At 40.1% G+C, this 21,622-nt stretch overlaps 1 protein-coding gene across 2 annotated transcripts in view; it reads left to right on the forward strand.

The window, feature by feature from the left end:
* Positions 1 to 21,622, forward strand: part of rhobtb3 (Rho related BTB domain containing 3) — a 32,148-nt gene that overhangs the window by 8,328 nt on the left and 2,198 nt on the right. For both annotated transcript variants that reach the window (XM_023324964.1, XM_023324965.1), the window contains 7 exons: positions 2,487 to 2,682; positions 2,778 to 2,974; positions 11,667 to 11,776; positions 15,258 to 15,363; positions 15,908 to 16,081; positions 21,220 to 21,386; positions 21,472 to 21,568. In XM_023324964.1, coding sequence (XP_023180732.1) covers positions 2,487 to 2,682; positions 2,778 to 2,974; positions 11,667 to 11,776; positions 15,258 to 15,363; positions 15,908 to 16,081; positions 21,220 to 21,386; positions 21,472 to 21,568 — 1,047 coding nt within the window. The remainder of the gene's footprint in view (positions 1 to 2,486; positions 2,683 to 2,777; positions 2,975 to 11,666; positions 11,777 to 15,257; positions 15,364 to 15,907; positions 16,082 to 21,219; positions 21,387 to 21,471; positions 21,569 to 21,622) is intronic.

Here is a 21,622-nt window from a genome sequence, read left to right on the forward strand (position 1 = left end):
GCAGAGACATTTGAATCAATGTCATAACAACTGAGTTGAGTACCCGGAGTTAACCGGCTCGGCGATGAATGAGAGACGAATGTGTACGTTTGACACATCTTTAATTAAAATGACAGGTTCTACTTATAGTGTTTAAAAATCATGCATGGCTAGTCTGTATGGCTGTTTTTATAGCTCTATGTTTATGTATCAAATTTGAAAACATGAAATGCAACAAATAATTCTCGCTATCATAATTTGGTCTTTTCCTTGTTGCAAAATGGCTTTTAATTCGTTTGTTGAGAGATGCACTAATCCTACTTTTCCTGGTTGATGCTAATTTCCTTTTTCATCATAGATGTATTTGTTTTTAGTTTTTCTTATGCACAAATGTGTGTGTTGTAGGCTGATGTGTTAATGGACCAAAAATGGAGGGAATTCTTAGTTTTAATGCATTTAATAACTAGAACAAAAAACAAATATTTTTAGTATTCAACCTGCTAATCCCTTATCTGACCTGATCGATTGAAAACTTATTTATTGCTTCGTCGCTCGTTATAGTTCCAGGTATTTAATTATTTTTGTTAATAAATGACATGTATTGATTGAGTTTGGAAATCCAGAAATTAGATTTAAGAAAATTCATCTGTCCATCCGTCCGTCTGTCTGTCCACCCATCCATTTAATTTACTAATCTGGCAGCAACATTTTCTCACTTGCAGATCTATTGCAGCCTTAATCAAACTGCCTCCAATCCAATAAAACCCCCAAAATACCGTAATTATAGGGGATAAATGACTGTGCTGATCAAAAGAGGCTAAAACTCTCAGATTTACTCACATTAATATGCAGTGAACAGCTTTCAGACAGCGAGTTTGATTACTTCAGTGGCAAAGCTTCCAAGTACTAAGCCGGGCTCCGGAGCTTGACAGTCGCATTTCCCCCACTTCACTCTTATCTTAATGTTCATTTTTCTCCTTTGTTTGAATCTGTGTTGTTGCAGCCGGATGAAAGATGTGTGATTAAATCTGAAATTGGCTTTTTTAAACAGTTTTTTTTATTTTTTACATTATGGATGTTGCTACAATATTTTTTCAGTGATAAAACTAAAATGTTCGATCTTTTGACTGACGTGGACCGCCGACGTGACGATGTTAGCTGTACATCGTTTTCTTTTTGAGCTTTTTTTCTCTGTGCTTCTGCTAGATGAAGACACCTGAAGCTCTTCGGCATAAACCACGCTGTAAAACTCGATCTAAACATTGATCCGGCTGCTCTTTCCTGTGCCGTCTGTTTGAATCTGACACGGTAACGGAGAGCTGAACGTCCTGCCAGAAACGGCAGCTAGTGCTGCTGGATTTATTGGTCGCTGTCTGACTCCACTTAGCTCAACTTATGGCCCAGCTTACATTAAATATGACAAGCGCTGATTCAGAAAAGGCAGTTTTCATGGCTAAATCACAGCTGCAATAAAACAAGGGGACACTCGGTACAAATTAGTGAGTGTGCAGCACGCATAGGATTGTAATGGAACAATGATTTGTGAGGCGTCTATACTTCTTTCGCTCTACCGCCTCCTATTTTCTCATCTTTTTATGAATCTGACTTTATGATATAACATTTGAAAGCACTGCGTTATTATCCGTTATTTACAGCAGGCCATCCTTTTGTTTTTTTTCCTTTTCTTTGGTCATTTTGTTCTTTTTTTGTCAGTTCATTCTGATTTGCAGTTTTATTAATGCCAGTTTACAATTATTCTCTGTGCTGGTGTAACATTAATCTTTTTGTGTTCTTTGCGCTACATTAACATATTATTCAAGGATCTTCTGTAGCAGTCTGTGTTACTGGGAATTTGAAGAAGCCTCTGACTGAAGACACTGTGTTTTTCTATGACAGTCTCATGAAGAGCATGCATTTTTCATTTTAGTAGCATTGGAGTAAACAGGTCTGAATACAAAATTCACACCAAACATCAGATTTTTAGATGTAAAAACACTGGAAACAATGTTATTGATTTGTTTCATTGATTTATCACACTAAATAAAAAATATATACTTATAACCTAACAAAATACAAAATGTTTTTTTTATATGGGTATGAATACTAGTGCAAGACACTGTTTGTTTTGTGTCCATTCCTAAAGGTCCTGCATATTTTAGTTGGCCAGAATCCAGTTCGGCAGTCTGAGTCGGGATCTTCTTAATGCTGTCAATAATCCAAAGAGGAAAAAAAAACAACACCTTTCTTTCCTCATTTGAACATGACTTTGGCCTCCCACCTCACACTTCTATATTCTGTTGGTGTCGAAAACTATTTGTCCACACACACCCCGTCTCCCTCAGGCCAAAGGTTTGTGCCGAAAGAAGCAAAAGTCAATAGTGGAGGTAGACAAGACTGTTCTGCATCATCCCTGCTACACACTTTTGCTGGTGGAGGGAAGTCTGAACTGTTTATTATCTCACAATTTTCTTTCTTCGCCTCCTCCTCCTCCTCCTCTGTCCTTTCAGCTCGTCTTCCTCCTATCCGAGTGGAGGAGTCCAGCTTCTCCCAGGACATGCAGTGGCTGTTGGAGCGTGGCATGCAGTTTGCTGACGTGGCCTTCTACTCCGGGGATTCTGGGAAAGAACTGGGGTGGGCCCACGCGGCCGTGCTGTGCGCCGTCAGTCCGTACTTCCGACAGCTGCTTCTGGGGCCCAAAGCCAGGTAGAAGACATGTTTACACACTTGCGGTAGCTTAAAGAGCGCTAGTGTAGCTGCACTTCCTGTCTGTAGTGTCTTGTCTGACTCTCGTTGGACAGGGAACGTCCACAGTCACGGTGTGTCTGCAGGGAGCGAGACGGAGGCCCCCATTCGCTGCTCTCCACCTGGGACGGCAGCATTATTGACGACTTGCCCCGGTCGGATGGGCACATGACGGGACGACTCACTCGGCTGGTGGTGAAGGACCCCCTGCTGTGCATGTGCCTGTGGGAGACGCTCATGTTTATTTACAGAGGTAAACCCACCCACACTCGTCCAAAGGTCTTCATCTTTGGCTCTGTTTGGGAAATTCATCCTCATTTAGAGGTCGAATCTACAATAAGAGATGTGCATTTTCTTAACAATTATTAGCAATAAAAAAAAAAAACCAGATCAAATCCAAACATCCCAATGTCGAATAAATTTTAACCAGAGCACTGGCCGGGGCATCCTAACGGAGAAAATAATTGTTAATTGATCAATATTTCCATATCAATCACAAGCCCTTTTGTGAATCTGTGAAATGAAAAAAAATCTCTGCTCTCTTGAGAAAAGAAAGAAAACCCTCTTTCCATGATAAACAAATTTAATATGACAATGTGAAAATGATTTCATATTTAGCTAAATAAATCTGCCATCAAGTGTACAGAAACACTTATCGGATTTCAAACTGTCATTGCTCATTATATCAAAATGAAGCCAAAGCATAAAAGCTGTTTGTTGTGGATCCTTGATGTTCCACTGGGTTTAGGAGGAAAAATAGCACCCTGGCGCTGATAATTAAATGCGCTTTATTATTTTCCAATGACTGGTGAATGTGACCATCAAAATAAAAGCACACGTTCCAGCAGTTTTGGACGATACAGGTGCGTTTTAACTGTGTGCCAACAATCTGATACGTACTATATGCTATTTCCAAAACTTTTGAAGTCCGCTCTACAGCGTAAATGATTATTCAAGAGTTGAAAAGATTATTTCCAAGAAACAAAGTTTAATCTTTCAGGATTGTCATCTCAAACACAGCAGCAAATCCACAACAAAAAGACTGGAAAAGAAAAGTCCAGCTTTTCTTTTTCTAGATATTTAGCTAGATATTTCTAGCTCCTCTCCGAAAGCACCTTTATCATCTTCAGGAGGAGGGGCTGGGAGAAATTAGCTGTGGTTTCCTGTAGTTGCTCTTAATTTGTTCGCTTTTCATAGACAAACATGAAGCCCCTTCTGAACATGTCTTCACTGCAGCAGCTGCCATATATAGGTGTAGACATGGGCTGGATGGGAACCACAGCAGATGACAGAGGACAAGTGGTATCGCTCCGTTCCACATTCTCCAGGTACATCGATGTTTGGGTTGGGAATGACTTTGAGTTTCTTGTTACATCTGGCCGACTGTGGCAGAAAAAGGACCAGGACGTTATTGTCAGTGAGGCAGTGTTTGTGTTTTAACTTTGAGCTGCAGCCTGAGCAAATAGTTGTGACCCCCAACTCCACCCAACATCTAAAAAGAGCTGCTATGTTATCTATCGCTGTGGAAGGTGGAAGTACAACATTACTCAACAGCACTAAGTAATCCATTTCACATGTTGTACAACTGCCTGCACTGTACAACTCCCTATCCGTACTGCCACCAAAAGAATCGAGCCAGACCAGCAAAGATTCCAATAAACAGGAAATCTCAAAGTCTCTTCCCAAGACCAGACTTCTCTCCCTCAGCTCCATGAGGACTGGGGAGATCTCTTCTGGAGAAATGTGCTTTCGGCTGAGTGGAGAAGAGCCGCACAGCAGGGGATGGATGACGCCTCTGTAAACACCTTTTCCGGAGTGAGACACCTGGTCACGCTCAGGTTCAGGATGGATTGAAAAGAGGCATTCACCCAACTGTTCTGGAAAACGTTGGAGAACTTAAAGAAGTTCTCTGTGTCTTCCATGACAGTTTGTCCCTGCTGTGCGGCTGCTGTGCTCACCACATCCAGGATGAATGAACCAGCTCGCTGTTCCGAAAGGTTAACGTCCCCGTCCGGGTTGGTTATCCCTTTCGGAACAGTGAAAAAACTGTCCCCAAAGACTTTGCTCTCGTCCTCAAAGAGAGCTACCCCAGCCGGGGCAGCCTCGTCTTTGGGAACAGTCACAAACACGCCACTGGTTGGGGTTTCAGAGATGGTTGTTAATTGAGCTTCCTTGTTCGGGGAACAGTTAAGCTTAATAACAACAGAAACTTCACAATTCAGGGATGTTGGAATGTTTTTGACAGTCCAATGGCTGTGACGTCTCTGTCAACTCCGTTTCCCTCTGAGACACGTTCCCCGTCCAGGGAACTCGGTAATTCAAGGACACCGGTGAATGTGCCTTTTAGCGACGACATCTCTGGCTTTGCCAGAATTGATGAAGCCAAAGCTTCAGCAAAACCTTTAGCTGTGAGGTCAGCCTTAGAAAAATCTTCCTTAGCCGGGTCAGCTTTTTCTACGACTGTAGAGGGTACATGTACATCTCATGTACATCTCATTTTTGACCTTATCAACGAGCTCACTGTAGTTTTGTGGCACGGTCTTGCTTCTGATCGTTGCTATGGAAACAATCAAATCACTTCTGCACGTCTCAAACTATAGACAAAATAATGACTGCTTGCGTTTTTTTTGTTTTGCTTTTTATTATTTTCCTAAAAACAAGTAATGCTTAGCCTGGCGGGGGGAGCTAGTAAAGCTAGTAAAGCTAGTAAAGCATGGCAGGCCGCCGCTGGGGGAAACCCTGCAGTGGTATCTCCTGTTTAACTATTCTTATTATGCTAGATTCTCTAGAAATGCCGGATAATTATTAAAAAAATTAATGTTGCTCTGTTACATTTACTGAATATGGGCTGAGTTGTATTGGAACAGCTCATGAACCGAGTTGGGATACAATCAGTTTATCTAAAACAAATAAGAGAACAACTGTAATCATTTGTACAGTCACTCTGAATATTTAGAAATTCTTCATGATTTCATCTCCCTACAGGATTGTTCTGGATTTTTTCTATTATTTATCTCAAAGTTATGCCTTCAACTTGGTTTTTAATAAACTCAGTGTGCTGAGTAATTAATAACAGGCCGATCTTTTCCCATCCATCAACTGCATTACGACAACACTGTCAGGGTGACTGAGATTTTTTTCTCTAAACATTTTAACTTCTCATTTAATTTGAAATTAGTCTTTGAACTTTTGGAGCCATGCCATTATTAAAACAACAATGACACAGTCTTATAATAAATAATTTAAATAAAAACAACAACAATATAAAGAGCAGTGAGTTATTCAATTTAAAATTTTAATGAATACTGCCAGGTTGTTAAAATTTGGAGCAACATGAACTGCAGCAGCAGAGCTGCGACACAGAAGAGCCTGCCATCCGTTCTGAATAAAAACCCTCTGATTGGCCAAGGATGAAAATTACCCAAACTGAAACCCTGGCAGGGGGATCATACAATATGTGCAGGAAGTGCCAGACAGAGAGTGGAAATCAGAAAAGATAAAAGGATCTCTACAACAGCAGCTATCGTGTTCTTCGTCCAAACAAATCCAAGCTCAGTGACTATAACCGTGGCACAGCGTGGAGGTCACACATTTCCTGCTTCTCAATTCACTGTCATGTGTAAGATGTGCATGTTTTTCAACCCCGCTGTGGAGATGTAAACCCGCTGGTCAGCTGGAGCTGAAACAGGGCTGGGAGAGCTGGACTGATGTCCACAAGATGGGAACTCTGTTCCACAAGAGCCCTTAGTCATTTCCTAATAATTCAGACGTGACTATAAATGCTGCCTGGCAGTAGGAGGCCGTCGGTTGTCTATTGGGCGTCCTCCAATGGCCCATTACACTGAGGAGCAGAAATCCTTCAAACTAAAAGTGCTTGATGGTAAGACACTATAGAGTAGTCATCTGGGAGTCGAAAGATCACGTTAGAAGTTTGATCTTCTTCCCTAGTTTGACAGCTGCGTCTTCTTTGTCTCACTTCAGTTTATCATGATAGAAATTACTTAAAAAACCGGGACACTGAGGAAAGCCTTTGAAGAAAGGTTCAAGAAAAATCCAAGATATAAAAATCGTGATCTGATTTTTGTGATGAAGCAGGTTTTGAATTATTACTGAGCCTTATGTCAGAGACAAGGATGTAAACAAGCGCGTGGAGCTGCATGCATTTGAAATTAAGTCACAAATACCCAAAATGTGTTCCTAAGCTTAGTTAAAGGCTTCCTCCATATCGTGACATTATGCTTCAGCTGGAACGTGCATGGCCTGTGCAGGGTCTTTGAGATTTCCCTCTGGAGCGCATAAGGAATGCTGCAGACTTACTCAACTGATTCGAGCATGCAAAAATCAGTCGAGTAACGTAGTGAGACGGCGGTGATTATGATGGCGGCAACATATTTGAATTCTGGGTGTTGCATGGAGCAGCCTGGATGTAGCAGTGTTGTTTTTGTTTTTTGTTTTTTTTTTAATCAATGCTTGCATCTGCCTGGATTGATCACTTGTGTGCTACGCAGTTTACTGTAAGTGTTTTACATTCCAGCTCCAATGCACATGGTATACAACTCTGGCTTCAACAAAAATGAGCACTCTAAGCAAATAGATTCATTCTGACTACTTCAAAATAGAAAAAAAAAACTCTGCGCCCAAAGAGATTTCTGTGTGCTGCATTCCCCATGCCCCATGGTAGCACGTTTTGATCACACATGCCTCCATATTGCACATATAGACTGAAGTCTCAGAGGAGGAAAGATGAAGAGCTGTTTGTCATGCTGTCAAAGGAAAGTCATTGCAAAAACCAGGGATTTTGCATTTTGTGTCGATGACTTCTATTGGCACAGAGAATTGTACCAGGTTAGAAATGACGAGGCACAGAGTGCAACGCTCTGCCCAGAAAACACCGCACTCTGCAGAATACTATAATGCTTGATTAGTTGATGAAAATGCCGATGGTGTATCCTTGCTGACAGTAGCCGCTTCTCCACTGACCTTAAAATTGTGCAAATCGGAAATACAAAAATACATTTACTTAACTGAAACGTGCCAATTTCAAAGTAGCTCATTTCAATAAAAAGCTCTGGTGCTCGGATGAGGTGGTTTTTCTGCTGTTTCAGAGTTAGTGTATTTTGAAAAAACTGCAATGGAAACACTTTTTGCATCACACAAAAAAGACGAAGGTGGTAGGAGGATGAGGAAGCAGGATGTTTTATAATGACTTGTGTGATTTTGTTTAATGGAAACTTAAATTCCAACATGTGCGGAATTTTGACAAAGTTTTGCGCACATTTGTAATGGAAACGTAGCTAGTGAGGCTGAAACTGATGGTGGATGTGCAGAAACCTCCCATAGCTGTTGGAAAGTGTTGCAGATTCGGAAGAAACGTCTCACTGCAGATGTCTTAACAGTGCATCACATTGTTATAGGAAGATCAGGAAAGCTGGGGGGAAAAGCCTGCGGCCCAAGTACTTGCTGCACAGTAAGGTTGTGCTTGTCTTCACTTTGAGGCTTGGAAAATTTGCAGCAATCCAGCATCGTTTAAACAGTCTCGGATCTCCAAAATGAGCGACTACAGGGCAGTCTAACTCTGGTGTGAAGAGACCTTATCAAAATCTGGAGAGAAAACCTTACAACGGTGTCCTGCGCCGCGCAAATATCCTTTTTGCACAGTGCAACAAGCTTTTTTGAAGGATCTGATTCATGGCACGCAATAATAAACATGTATGAAAGCAGCTCTGATGCTCTGACACATAAACCCAAGAGGAAGGTGCACACAACATCTGAGCTGGAGAAGGCTGAGCAGAGGGGGAGAGATTATAGAGTGAGCCCGATTCTCTGTGAGTGACTATATGAATAAGAATAAGCGAGACAGCAGCTGAAATTGGGAGCAGTGTGGGCTTTTGTGCACATCTATACAGTGCACAGCCCTGCATGTGTGTGTGTGTGATTTCATAAGAAAGAAGTGCAAAAGGGAAAGCAGCGTGCAGGGTGAAAAATGAAGGTGGCAGAATATGAGGATGAAACGGGAGTCAGAGAGTTGGAGGAGGAGAGAGTAAGGCGCTACTTTTTCTTAGGTTGTGTAAGAAGACGTGTTAGCAACAAGCCGAGCAGCTCAGGATACCGTCAGGTATATTGATGTTTGTTTTGGAGCGAGTAGGAAAAATGGAAGACAAAAAAAAGGGGAGGGGGCTTGATGCTCTAAGTGGAATGTGAACGCTTTTCACAAAAGACAGAACATGTTGAGCCATGTGGAAAAACATCCCAGTTAACCTTCAACACCGACGGTCCGAACGAGCTGACATCGTATACAGCGCACGTAGCCATGCGTCATCTTGAGTCGGCTAATTAGATGTGAACAGGCGCCTTCTTAGCCTGCAGAAACGTTTTGAGCTCAGTGGGACAAAAATGCTCTTTTGCAGCATGCGTTCGTGAAAGAAAAATAGAATAAATAGTTTGTTAGCAAATCAGCTTCATTAATTGTCCTGCTTCAGCCCATTTCACTACATCGCAAAAACAGTTTTCCAGCATCCTGTTTGCGCATCACACCCACAGTGGGAACTGCATGCTGTGAGGTTTTGCCACTTGACTGTGTGAGGACAGTCACAGAGGCCGTGACTTTGTGTGTGTGACGTTAACACTCTGAGACTCTGTCTCCTTTTGTAGTGAGCGGCTGAATTATTGAAATTGTCGTTTGGATGCAGTTGTGTGGATGTGCATTTTCTGTGCATCTGTATGTGTATGTCTCTGGACACAGTTAGATTTATGGGTCCAGTTAGGTCCTTGTTAAAACAGCCATGTTTACAGGAGAAAAAGTATTTCCCCCCTTATAGGTTTCTTGTATTATTGCTTTTTTACACCTAAATGTTTCAGATCATCAAAAAAATATATTTTAGACTATAATAGCATGATTTAATACAAAAATAAGTTTTCAAATAACAGTTTGTCCAAACTAATCTGCACCTATTTCAAAAATTTTTTTCGCCCCTTTAGTAAGTCTTAAATGAATTGAGAGCAATCACAGTTTTTTTTGGGGGGGGGGAAGCTGAGTTCACACCCAGATCTAAAGAGTCAATAAATTGTTTAATTAGAACTTATTTAACAAAATGAAAGAGAATAAACTTTAAAAGCAGCATGTCTTCCTAAAGAAATTCAAGTACCAAAACATGGTCAGAACGAGGAACAAAGATTTAAGTGACTTTGGGCGTTGTGACAAGGTCGTTGATGTCTGACGATTTCCTGAGGCATGTAGTTTAAATTTCTTCAGATCTTGTTATTTGAAAGTCACACAGTGGGGGGAAAAAAGACGACAAGCTCAATATATGAAAACTTGAAAGTTGTGGCATTATTGCTGTGTATTTCAAATATGATACTGGTTGAAACTGAGCCAAGACTCCTGGTCAATAAAATCTTCGTATCTCATTTTTCAACATTAAAAATAAATTACGCGTATGCACATTAAGTTGCACGGCACTTGAAATGTAATCTACCAAATTAGTGCATCTAAGCAATTTTTTTTTGTGAGACGATGGCTGTGATTCAGTGTATTTTGCAGCTACAGTTTTGATCTATAAATTATTGACTTACTGTCCAAAGTGTGGCAGCAGGAGTAATTTGCTTGTGCGACGTAGGAGATCAGATGAACAGGAGGTGATGTCGTCATAGGAGGAAAAAAGCAAAAACTTGATGAAACTTAAACTGTGATGCCATAGAAGAAATAAATAACTTATTTAGTTTTTGCTCAAAGTCTTCCAGCATGTTTGGAGTTGGACTGACATTTTTCTCCAAAGGTCAGTCTATCAGTAGATAATGATTTTAAAGCGCACCTTGGTTATTTTCTAAGGTATAAAATTGATGAATACCAAAAATTATAGCAAACATCTGCTGAATAAAATAGCACAGAGTATTCAGAAGGAGTCAGTGATCAAAGAATCACCACAGGATGGCTGTGAAACATTCGGAGACGGCTTGATGACAACACAAATCATAAACATCCAGTTTATTATTTTTATGTTTTGGAGTCTTTATAGGAAAAATATGGAACCACAGATGTCAATTATGGTTTTTTTTTCCATGGGATTAATGAATAAGACATTAATTTTGCTTTTGAGCATCATTCATGACAAACAAACTTATGCTGAATTAATTCAAATAATTTTCTTTTTGAACATTATTTGCACAGTTTAAAGAATTTGCCTCCCAGATTAACCAGATTTTATTTGGACGCAAACTTTTTTCTATTCAGATTAGCTCTGCAACATTATTGCTAAATGTCTTTGAACACCCTGATGCGTCGTTCGGACTTCTTGCATTCTTACCAGCAGCTCTCTCTGACAAAACCTTTTTTTTTGTTTTTTTTTTTGTTTCTGGATTTGTCCCTGTAACTATTGGCAACTCTCAGCTACATTGGGAGCTGAAGAAATGAGGGTGAAATGATTTCACCATCATCTAAAATATTTCTCCCGCCTTGCCGACATTAATTATTTACACATTTTAAGGGATGAGCTGCTGCAGGGATGAGCCAATCTGTTGCTGATTGGACAATGTTGTTACAGTTAAGATAATGATAGCATGAACAAGTTATCGCCCTGGAAGAAGAGAACTGGGTTAAAATCTTTTGAACGTTGCCAAAAATAATTTTCATCTGTCTTGTTGTGGAATAATAACTAGTAACCTGATGAAAAAAAAACAAATTTTATATTTTCTATTGTTGATATTCGTAGAGCTGGGGATGGGTTGGTCCCCCCCCCCTTCATTACCAACCAAGATTACATAAAAAGGTGCAGTTTATAAAAAGCTTTGACTGCAAGAGAAAGTAGAGAGTTCGGTGTTGAAAGCATGTGGGCAGTCAGAGCCCAGTGCCAAACAGAGATCTGTGTTTTTCTCAAAACCGCACCCTTATGGAAACAAAAGGTGTGACTGTAGATGTATATGTTTTTTTTGTTTTGTTTTGTTTTCAGGAGCGTGGGAGTGGGAGCATCTCCAGGAGGCCCTGGAGGAGAAGCTGAAGAATTCGCTAGCCGTGGCTCAACTTATGGAGCGCATACGATCTCTTCTCAGCAGAGACAGGGTCAGCTCTGCTAAACATCGCATTACAGCACACAGAAAAACACTCGTTAACCCTTGAACTCTTCCTGTGTTTTTTTTTAGGCAAAAAAATTCAATGTACTATATTGGTTTGGGGCATAAGGGGTTGTTTTACTCAAGTTGAAGCAAAATTTGTGGGTTTAAAAATGTTTTAAGCGATTAAAAATGCAGTTGGTACTCTGTAGCTATCGCAGCTACGGCACAAGTGTTACAGAGTACTAGCTTTTGCACAGCAGGGTTTGGCCATCCCTCTAAAAATACCTCAAGCTCAGTCGATTCAATTCTCCAGTTTTGCTATAGATTCTCAGTTGGATTGAAATCTTGACTTTGACTGGGTCACTCACCCAGCTATCCTGTGATCTAAACCACCTACCAAGAAAAAAAGGTTTTTTTTCTGCAAATGAAAAAAAAAAGTTTTCTATGAATATTATTTTCCTGCTCAGCAATAAATTATTATAATAAATTAATAAATTAACATGCAACATTTTAATGAAAAGAACAAAGTATTCAGATTTTCAAACCCTTCCAGATCCATTTTTGCCTTATTTGGGTCTTATTTGTATATATATATATACTATATATATTTATATATTAAGAAGAAGACAAATAAGTATATATATATATATAAATATATATATATATATATATATATATATATATATATATATATATATATATATATATATATATATATATATATATATATATATATATATATATATATATATATATATATTGTTTTTGTTTGGATAGAAAATAATTTTCTCCTATTCTCAGTAACCGCAGCAGAAAATGGATCATCTAAACATCTAATAATGACAAAGAAATGCGCCAAAGTTTGCTCCTGAGGAAAAGTTACTGAATGTTTTTTGTCCTAATTGGTTAATAAATAAACCGATACTTTTTTATAACTAACATTTTCTATGCTGCATAGCAGCACAACCTGGCTCAGGGACTGTGATAAAAAAAGAGGAAAAAGGACATAAATACATGATTTATAAATGTTTATTTGTTTAAAAATGTAGTCTTTGCATAAAAATTTCACCCTAAACATTTTAAGTCTTATTGCATCCAGTATATAAACTGGAAAACCCCTGATTTAGCCCAGTCCGTTGCAGTTCTTGCTGCATCTTTAAGGTTGCTGTCTTTCTATAAATATTGACCAGTTTTCCTGTCCCTGCTGAGTAAAAGCATGATGCTGCCTTTCTTTCAAAATCCTGACACTCTTCCATAAAGCTCAAATTTGTGCATCTAATGACAACGTAACCCACCTGTGACTCATTCTAAGAAGTATTTGCAAAGCAGTGTGTTCTGTATGAAAAAAGCAGCTGTCTAATGGGATGCATGAAATCCATAACAGAGGTTAAACAGCTGAATTAAATTTCTTTTGAATGCATAAAAAAATGTGTTTATAGTTGCAGATTAAGAGGGCCTTCATTAGCAAGATCATATCAGCAATAATGCGTCTGTGATTATCATATTTACATAATCAGTGCCTCTAATCACCTCCCAGATACTGTGGGGATTAGCGCAACATAAACACGAGATGTTTTCCAAGAAGCAGAACGCAAGATCTGGAAGGGAGTCGCACTCGCATGGATGCTGTTTTCAGGCGGCCGCGTGGTTTAGGTTGTCTATATTTAGAAAGCGCGAGGACACAATGCAGCAGACTTTTAACATTTTGTTGGGGAGTGAGAACGTGTGACGCGTGGAAGACCTGACCAGCCTTTCTTTCACACCGAATGCTTCTACCTGAGGCAGCGGCTGACGCAGAGTGGCAGAAGCGGTCATTTAACGTGGTGAGGCACCACGATGTCCGGCCGTGATTCAATTCCTTCCTCTGCGAACCTCCTCCTGGTCATCGGCACGCTCAGGAAATTGGTCAAATCCAGTTTTAAAACAAGCCTCTCTGTGGATTATCAAGTCAAAGGCCTGGTTTCTGTTTCCACGTCCCTCGAATAACGTGCTCAGCAGGGCAGCGTGAGAGCGAGAGGTCTTTGTGCTCCAGCAGACTGATAAAGGTCACGCAGTGGTAAAAGGATGCTTTATAACTCTCAGCTGTGAACACGCTCTACACTATGCAAATGTTGACAAAAAGTTTTTTTTTTCTCTCTAGTATTCCATGTTTCATTTGCAGGGCACTAAACATGTTCCGTACTTTGTACAAATCTGAAAAGTGTGATGTGCATTTTCAGCCAGCCCACACAAATCTCACATTTTGAAAAGAGAAGAAGAAATCTGTGTAAAGCTCCAGACAATGTTTGCCACAACCCATGTAGGGTACACAGCGAACATATGGAAGAACGTGATCACAGGAGGAAAAAATGAACTGTTTTGATCTGTGAGGATGTTTTCCCTTGAGCAGGGACAAGAACGCTGGTTAGAAATGATTGCATGAAACTAAATATTGGACAACACTAGAAGAAAACTTGAGGAAGGGTACGAAGGAGGGAACTAAAGCAGAGGATCACCTTCCAGTATGTGTCCAGTAGGACGTTTTTTAAGCTGTTGGAGATTAACTACTTGCAGCTGTTCTTATAATGAAAGATCCATCCATTTTCAAACACCCTTGTTCCTAGGGGTCAGGAGGTGCTGGTGCATATCTCCAGTGAACGTTTCGGGTGAGAGGCGGGGTCACCCTGGACAGGTCGCCAGTCTGTCGCAGGGCAACACAGAGACAGACGAGACAAACAACCATACACACACTCACTCTCACACCTAGGGAGAATTTGGAGAGACCAGATTTATATCTGTAAAAACAATTGAAAAACATGCATCTCTTTCTTTCTAGTTAAGAATTATCAACTAGTTTGTTGCTCTGGTATACAGTTTCAATGAAATAAGTTAAAGCTTGCCATACTCTTATAGGGCTGAAACACTTCATTGGATTAATCACCATTATGGAAATATTTATCAACTGATTTAGTAATAGATTACTTGTTAACTGCAAATTGCCTTTCAGCTTTTTTGCTGAAAGGCAAAAAATATATAAATCTTGCCTTTAAGATAAAAAAAACCCCTGCTGCAGTTGTCACCGGTTTAATTCCTGGCCTCAGGCCATTTGCTGCCTGTCTTCCCTTTCTCTCTCTGCCTTTCTTCCTGTCAAGCTACTAGAGCCATATAGAAAACTTAAAAAAAAAAAGAAGCTTAAATGTTTTATTAATAGGTGGTCTGGACGACCGTCTGGTCTGCAATTTTCATTCGCTGTCGGCCACTTGCCGTCCCGTCGGTCTTGGCTCTGCAGTTTGAGTGTGTTTTATTGTAGCGCTGAGTAGAACTGGCAGGAGGAGCCATCTGTATTCTATGAGGGAGGCACAAAAGATGCTCAGCATGACAATTTTTCCTAGTAACAAGAAGCTGACACACAGCAGACGAATGCTAACTAAACTCCTTATGGCTTTCTGCTCCCTTTCTCTGTGTGTGTGTGTGTGTGTGTGTGTGTGTGTGTGTGTGTGTGTGTGTAGAGCTCCAGGGACACGCCGAGTGCACGGGCAGCTCAACTCGGACCCCAGACCCTCGTCAACCTCTTTAATTCCCCTCTTTATTCGGACGTCATTTTCATGGTTCAAGGTAGGCGCAGTTAAACACACTGACTGACAAATGCTGGCAGAGTCTCACACAGCAGGGTGAAGTGAATTATTAGCTCAGGTCGTCCATTAAGAGACACATTACGGTAAAGCAGTTGAAATGAAAGGCTCTTTCCCACTTCTGTCATGTTTCATCTCCACAAAAAGCTTCTCCTCTCTATTAAACAGAGAAATACAAGCAAAAGGGTCCAAAGCATCTCATGATCAATATTTATCTCATAAAGAATGCAGTGAGCTTCTTCATGCACCCCTGAGCCAAGTGAAAATTTTAGAGGTCAAAGTATATTTCATAAAAGTATATTTCTGTTGTATAAAATGGAAACTCGCCACTGGCTGTTAAGTGCAGTTAATGAAGTCAATTGGCCCATTATGACTTTAGACCCCTTTTGTGATAATTTATTCCCGTGTTGCTGCAGGCCAAACATGTTTATTATCAGCGCTAATCGTTTTGTCCTCTCCAGTTCTTTACATGTCAGGGATTTTTGCCGAGTTAAACTGTAAACCCTTCCGATTAATGTGTAATTCAGGAAGCGTGTTGCCCGCCCATCGGGCGGTGCTGGTGGCCCGCTGTGACGTGATGGCGGCCATGTTCAGTGGAAAGTACGCCGAGGCCCGGAGCAGAGTGGTTCCCATCCACGGCGTCTCCTCGGACACCTTTCTGTCTTTTCTGGAGTACCTCTACACTGACTCCTGCTGTCCTGGTGAGGTCACTGCACACAGCCAACCCACAGGTGGAACTCGCATGCTGCTTTTGCTTGATATAAAGAAATAATGACAGCGTGGGAAATGTGTTTCGCAGAGCATCTAAGGTGGCATTTAGCTAACTTTTAGACTAGATAAGGACTAGATGTCCCGAAATAGAAAATATCCTGAAACTACATACAGTAGAGCATCCTTCACAGACAAATCCTTTATTTTAGTTGCAAAATTTCACTGAGGAACAGTGTGATAAATCTATCTTTTAATTTTAGCGTATTTATTTAGGGATAAAAAAGATTAAGTTCAAAATGTCTTTTTTCTTTTTAACATAATCAGAAGGGTTATTAGCAACCATAATGCTAAGAGTTTGTGTAGCCAACCTTTACCAACAGGACAGCATTTATTCTCCTGAGACATTTCACAAACATACTGTTGAGCCCAGAGGGAGAAGGATCTCTCACCATTCATCTTTGTGCCATTCTTCTAGACTTTCCAGAGTTTGTGATTCTCTTTTCTGTTCTTTGCTCTTCAATTCACCCCGCGTGTTTTCTCAGGGTTTTAGGTATGGCTGAGACGATTAATCGTGATGAATTGATTATTGAAATAATCGTCAACTAAGTTAGTAATCGATTAATCGCCAAGTCAGAAAAAGGTCATTTGCAGAAAAAACAAACAACATATTCAGTGCAGTATTTAAGCCAAACCTGTCCAAAATATATATATATGCATTTTGCATTTAAAATAAAAGTACCTTTGTCTGTAAATGTGTTTTACCCGGAACTCCTTAAGTGGCGTAGTTTTAGTTTCACCCGGTTGAAATTTTCTAAAAGAACGCTATGTTGTTGCGTTTTAGGCAATAAAATGTTTATTTTCTTTCTCTATAAAAATGATTTGAATAATTAATGCATTTCTAATATTGTAGAAAAAGGCTTAAGTGGTTAAATGAAAAATCTGTAGAATCTGCCAATTTTTTTCTCAATTAATCGATTGAATCATTGATAGATTAACCGATAATAATGGTTAGCTGCAGCCCTTGTTTTAGGTTTGGGGACTTGTTTGTCACAGTTCCAGCTGTTAGCTTCATCACTTCATCACTCTTTCTCTGATTGTAGACGCGTGGAGATCAGGATGATCATCTGTTTTCTTGACTGATTTCTTGACAGCATTTACTGACTGGTCAGGAAAACACACTTTACTTCAATGAGATCTTCTCTTATCTTTCCCATTTTGAGGAATAACGTGCGTCTCTGTCACCTCATATTCATGCCTCATAAGAGATGGTTGTCGATGAGGGCTTTTACTAGACCAATTATTTAACGTGTCATTTTCTCTGCATAAATGTTCTCAAATCAAAGGTTAGATTGCTCCCAATTTTCACCGTGGGATCAGGTCGCTGCAGCTTTTACACAGCCGTATGCAGCGCTGGGTCTAATGATGAGGAATCTCCCAGTGAGCAAGTTGTCAATAGACGCTTGATTAGTTCGTAGCAGAGATCGGCGTCTCTCCGCATGCTGTGGAAATGAGCCCCCGAAGAAATCGGCAAACAACAGAGGCGTGTATCAGCGTTTCCACCCGGCCCTCAGTCACAAACCTAAGCCTTAAACAAAGACACAGTCGACTGGTCTTATCATCCATCTGTGAGAGCGCGACGTGTTGCCAGTGTTGGTCTCTAGAGACACTGGGAAAACAGCACTGAGCTTAAAATTCAATTAGATTTATGGGGAGGCTTGAAATCGGACCGTGGCATTGCTGCTTCAGCTGCCAAGTCACAGCTCCACACATGTTGTTGTTTTCCACTGTCACACATTTCACTTTGAGAGCATTTTAGCGGATAAATCACTTGTTGTGACAATGAGATGCTGTGATATTTATGCACCTGATTACAACCTATATGACAGAATTTACTTCTAAAAATATTTAAGCTTCCTTTGCCTTCATTTTAAACTCATCACTGATAATTACTACTTTTGACTCTTGATCCAGTTTCCACAGCGTCTCTTTGGAGCTGAGCTCTCCAAGCTTTTTTACATTTGGGCCAAAATTGTCAAGTTGAGAGCACTCTAGGGCCAATTTTAGATTTTTTATTAGTCTTAGTGGCTTTTATTTGAGAGGAGTTAGAAAGGAAAGTATGTAATGAGAGAGGGGAAGACATGGGGCAAAGGTCATTTGGCCGGGAATCGAACCTGTGACGTCAGCGTCAAGGACTAAGGCCTTCATACCGGGGGTTGTGCCTGAACGCTGCACCACCACATTTTGTTTTTCTAAATTAAAACTGAACTGAAAGATTTACTTCTTAAGACATTTGTTGTTTTTGTCTTTTTGATAATATACTGAATAGACACTATTTTGATAAAGCAGTCTAATTCTTGTAAAAAAAAAAAAAAAAGATCCTGTAAATCTTTGTTGATCCAACATAAAAACAGAGTCCTTCACAATTACTGTATTAAATGACAGATAAACAATTTCAAAGCTTTTTTTTGGTTGGTTTATCGTCTTCACATACAACCATCGGCCGATCATCAATCTCCCAAGATTAATAAAATTTGCACCAATAAATCAGCGGGCCGGTAAATCGGTGCACAGCTGCTACAGTCCCAGTTTCTCTTTACGTTCTGTAATAAAAGGGGATCCAACAGAGGCCTGCACCCTTTGACATACAAAAAGAAATTTCTGCCCTCAGTTCAGCTAAATAAAACTCATTTAGAAACATAAAAGTTACACGAACTTTGAAAATAGAAGACGTCATATTTTACATAATTTTACAGTTTTAAGATCAAGAGAAACACAAAGTTTTAGTAAAAGGATGATGGATGCATTTTCTTCATAATATGGGATGCTGATGTTTATGGAAAATAATGTAAAACAACCAGATAGTTTACAACTTGACGACAAAAATCTATTGAAAGAAATTTCACTAGTACTTTTAGCGTCATCCTGTTGTGGAGACTCAAAGCAATTATCCAGTGAAAACACAGAAAAAACCCCCACTAAAATGTTAATCACATCACATTATTAATAATAAAAGAGCCATTATGGAAGTTTAAAAGAGCCACTGAGCCGCAGGCTGCACTCCACTGGGACAGAAAAATGAAAATCATGTTTTCTAAACTTCCTGTCTTCCTGAAAGCTTGAGTTTGAAATCAATTTAAAAAAAAAAATAGAACAAATGTGCAAACTCCAGCTCAGTCCTTACTGTTATCTGCTGTGAGCCTTGCTCTCTCTCAGCCTGAATAATCCACAGAAATATCTTGACATGCTTTTAAATAACTCCTCTGGCTCTTCTTTTAAACACTCCACTGATACTGCTAACAGCTGACAGCTGCTAACTTTGAGCGTTCTCCCAGCTTTAATCATTTCCACAATACAGATGTTATTTGCTCTGTCCTGGGAATGTTTATGGATTTTTTAAAATTATTGGATTTTTTTTCATTTCTCAGTGCATCTCTAGTGGTAAGAGCTTGATAGAGGACAAAGGCTTTTAGAGTGACACCGCTTGGCACTAGTGTCTGGAAATGAACACATTTCTCTCCTTCAGTGATGTTATGAAAAGCAATATTGCAACTTTGAGGACTCCTATAATTATTGCTTGTCTGCAGGATATCGCAACACATTCATATTGTAGTGGCAATTAACAACAAAAAAAAAGACATTTATTCCTTAATATCCGGTTTAAATAGCCCCAGGATGAGCATCTCTGTTTTTGCAGAGCTACAGCTTTATATCCACTCATGACTTCAGGAACACTGAGAACAAGAAGCAGCTCCTGAAGCTGCAGCAGCCCTTAAATTACATAAGACCCCCGGCGCTGAAGGTCAGCACAAGGTAACTCCACGAGTATCAGTGACAAAAAGAGTGCTATCAAAGCAGCGGGGCTAGCACGGCGCCTCACCCGGATAATGCGGCCTGAACATATGAAAGGAGACGTTCCTAACGCCCGTTTGAGCAATTGTGCAGCCAGACATAACAAAGCCTTCTGTGTTTGCTGCTGCTGAGCTGATGGTGCAGCAGCACGTCTGAGGAGCGTGCAGGAGGAGGGAGAGACGGGCGGTGTGAGCACGATGAGGCAAACGCTGCCAAACACGGGGTTGGACATGAGTAACAGGAAATATCAGCCTGCACCGGCATAGTTTGAGTAGGTATTTTAACATCATCCAGCCGAATTTATTTATTTTTTCTTAATTAAACTCAAGAATATAATGTAACGGCACAGGAACGTGGTCGTAGTCGTAGACGTCATAGCCGAAGCTTATGTGTTATGTAATTAAACTTTCGGATGTAATCATGTTTGGAGTCTTTGTTTAGGATTGTTAATGCGTGTCAGGGGTAAATATAACATTTAAAATGGTATTTTCCTATATCGCGTCAGCTTTGAGATAAAATACAGCTACATAATGTGGTACTATAACCCACATTTTACTGTAATCACCCTTCCCCCTTAAAAATATCTCCTAGAATAAGTTTTATGTCTAGCTTTATGTCTGTAAAACATAAAAATATCACCAGTTATAACGAAAGATGTTTGTATTTTCGTTCATTTCAGAAATCTTTATCAAGCTGCTATTTTTGGCTAGTAATCTTTAGCATAAGGAACCCCAATTTATATTTCGTTGATTGAGACAACCCATAAAAAATATGCATACGTATTGTTTATATGACATAAAATCTAAATATGAACGTATGTTTGGCTTTAGAAGACGTCAATGATAGCAGATAAAACTGACCTTCATTTGGTGTGGTAGTAAAAGTTTAATAAAGATCTGCATTAATACAATCATATGTTAGGCTCTGATACTACCAAACAAGGCAATACCTGTAAGAAACTGTGTGGTATCGTTTGTATCCCGATGCTTTGGATTTCAGGTCACAACTCTCAGTTCAAGCAAAAATAGAGGTCTTATAATACTTTTTTCTTAATTTTTTTGTCAGTAAACCGAATGTGTAGTCAGATGTTTGTAAAGAAATGACCTGAATGAATCAGCTTAGAGGTGTTCACTCATTTGCACTGTATTAAAATCAAGGCATGAGAGATTTGTGACTAAATGAGTCTTTTCTAACCCGCGTTGCCTTTACCCCAGGTCATTTTTAACTAATTTTAAAGCATGTTCGACAGACCTATTGGTGTGTGTTTCTGTGTGTTCAGCCAGTGTGCTGCAAGCCATGGCGGTGCTGGTCTGCGCCGAGATGTACCAGGTGAAACGGCTCCAGCATCTGTGCGAGGTGTGCGTGTGTGCTTACCTACAGAGCATGCCCAGTAGAGAGCTGTCGTCGACGGGGATCAGCGTGGTTCGACTTCTGCGTAGAGCGAAGGTGGGCGCCGCTGAAGCCGTCGTGTGGCTTGAAAAGAGAGAGACTTCAAAGTAAAACGCTCTGTTGATTTGCTTTGAATTGCCAGTGCCACAACGCAGAGCAGCTGTACATCTGGCTCCTCCACTTCATCGCCAACAACTACCTGATCTTTAGTCATAAACCTGACTTCCTGGAGCTGTCAGGTCAGTGGGAAAACTAATATTTCATCCCAGCGTGTCATCGTGTGAAATGCATGA

The sequence above is a fragment of the Xiphophorus maculatus genome, chromosome 20 (assembly GCF_002775205.1).
Source record: "Xiphophorus maculatus strain JP 163 A chromosome 20, X_maculatus-5.0-male, whole genome shotgun sequence".
NCBI lineage: Eukaryota > Metazoa > Chordata > Actinopteri > Cyprinodontiformes > Poeciliidae > Xiphophorus > Xiphophorus maculatus.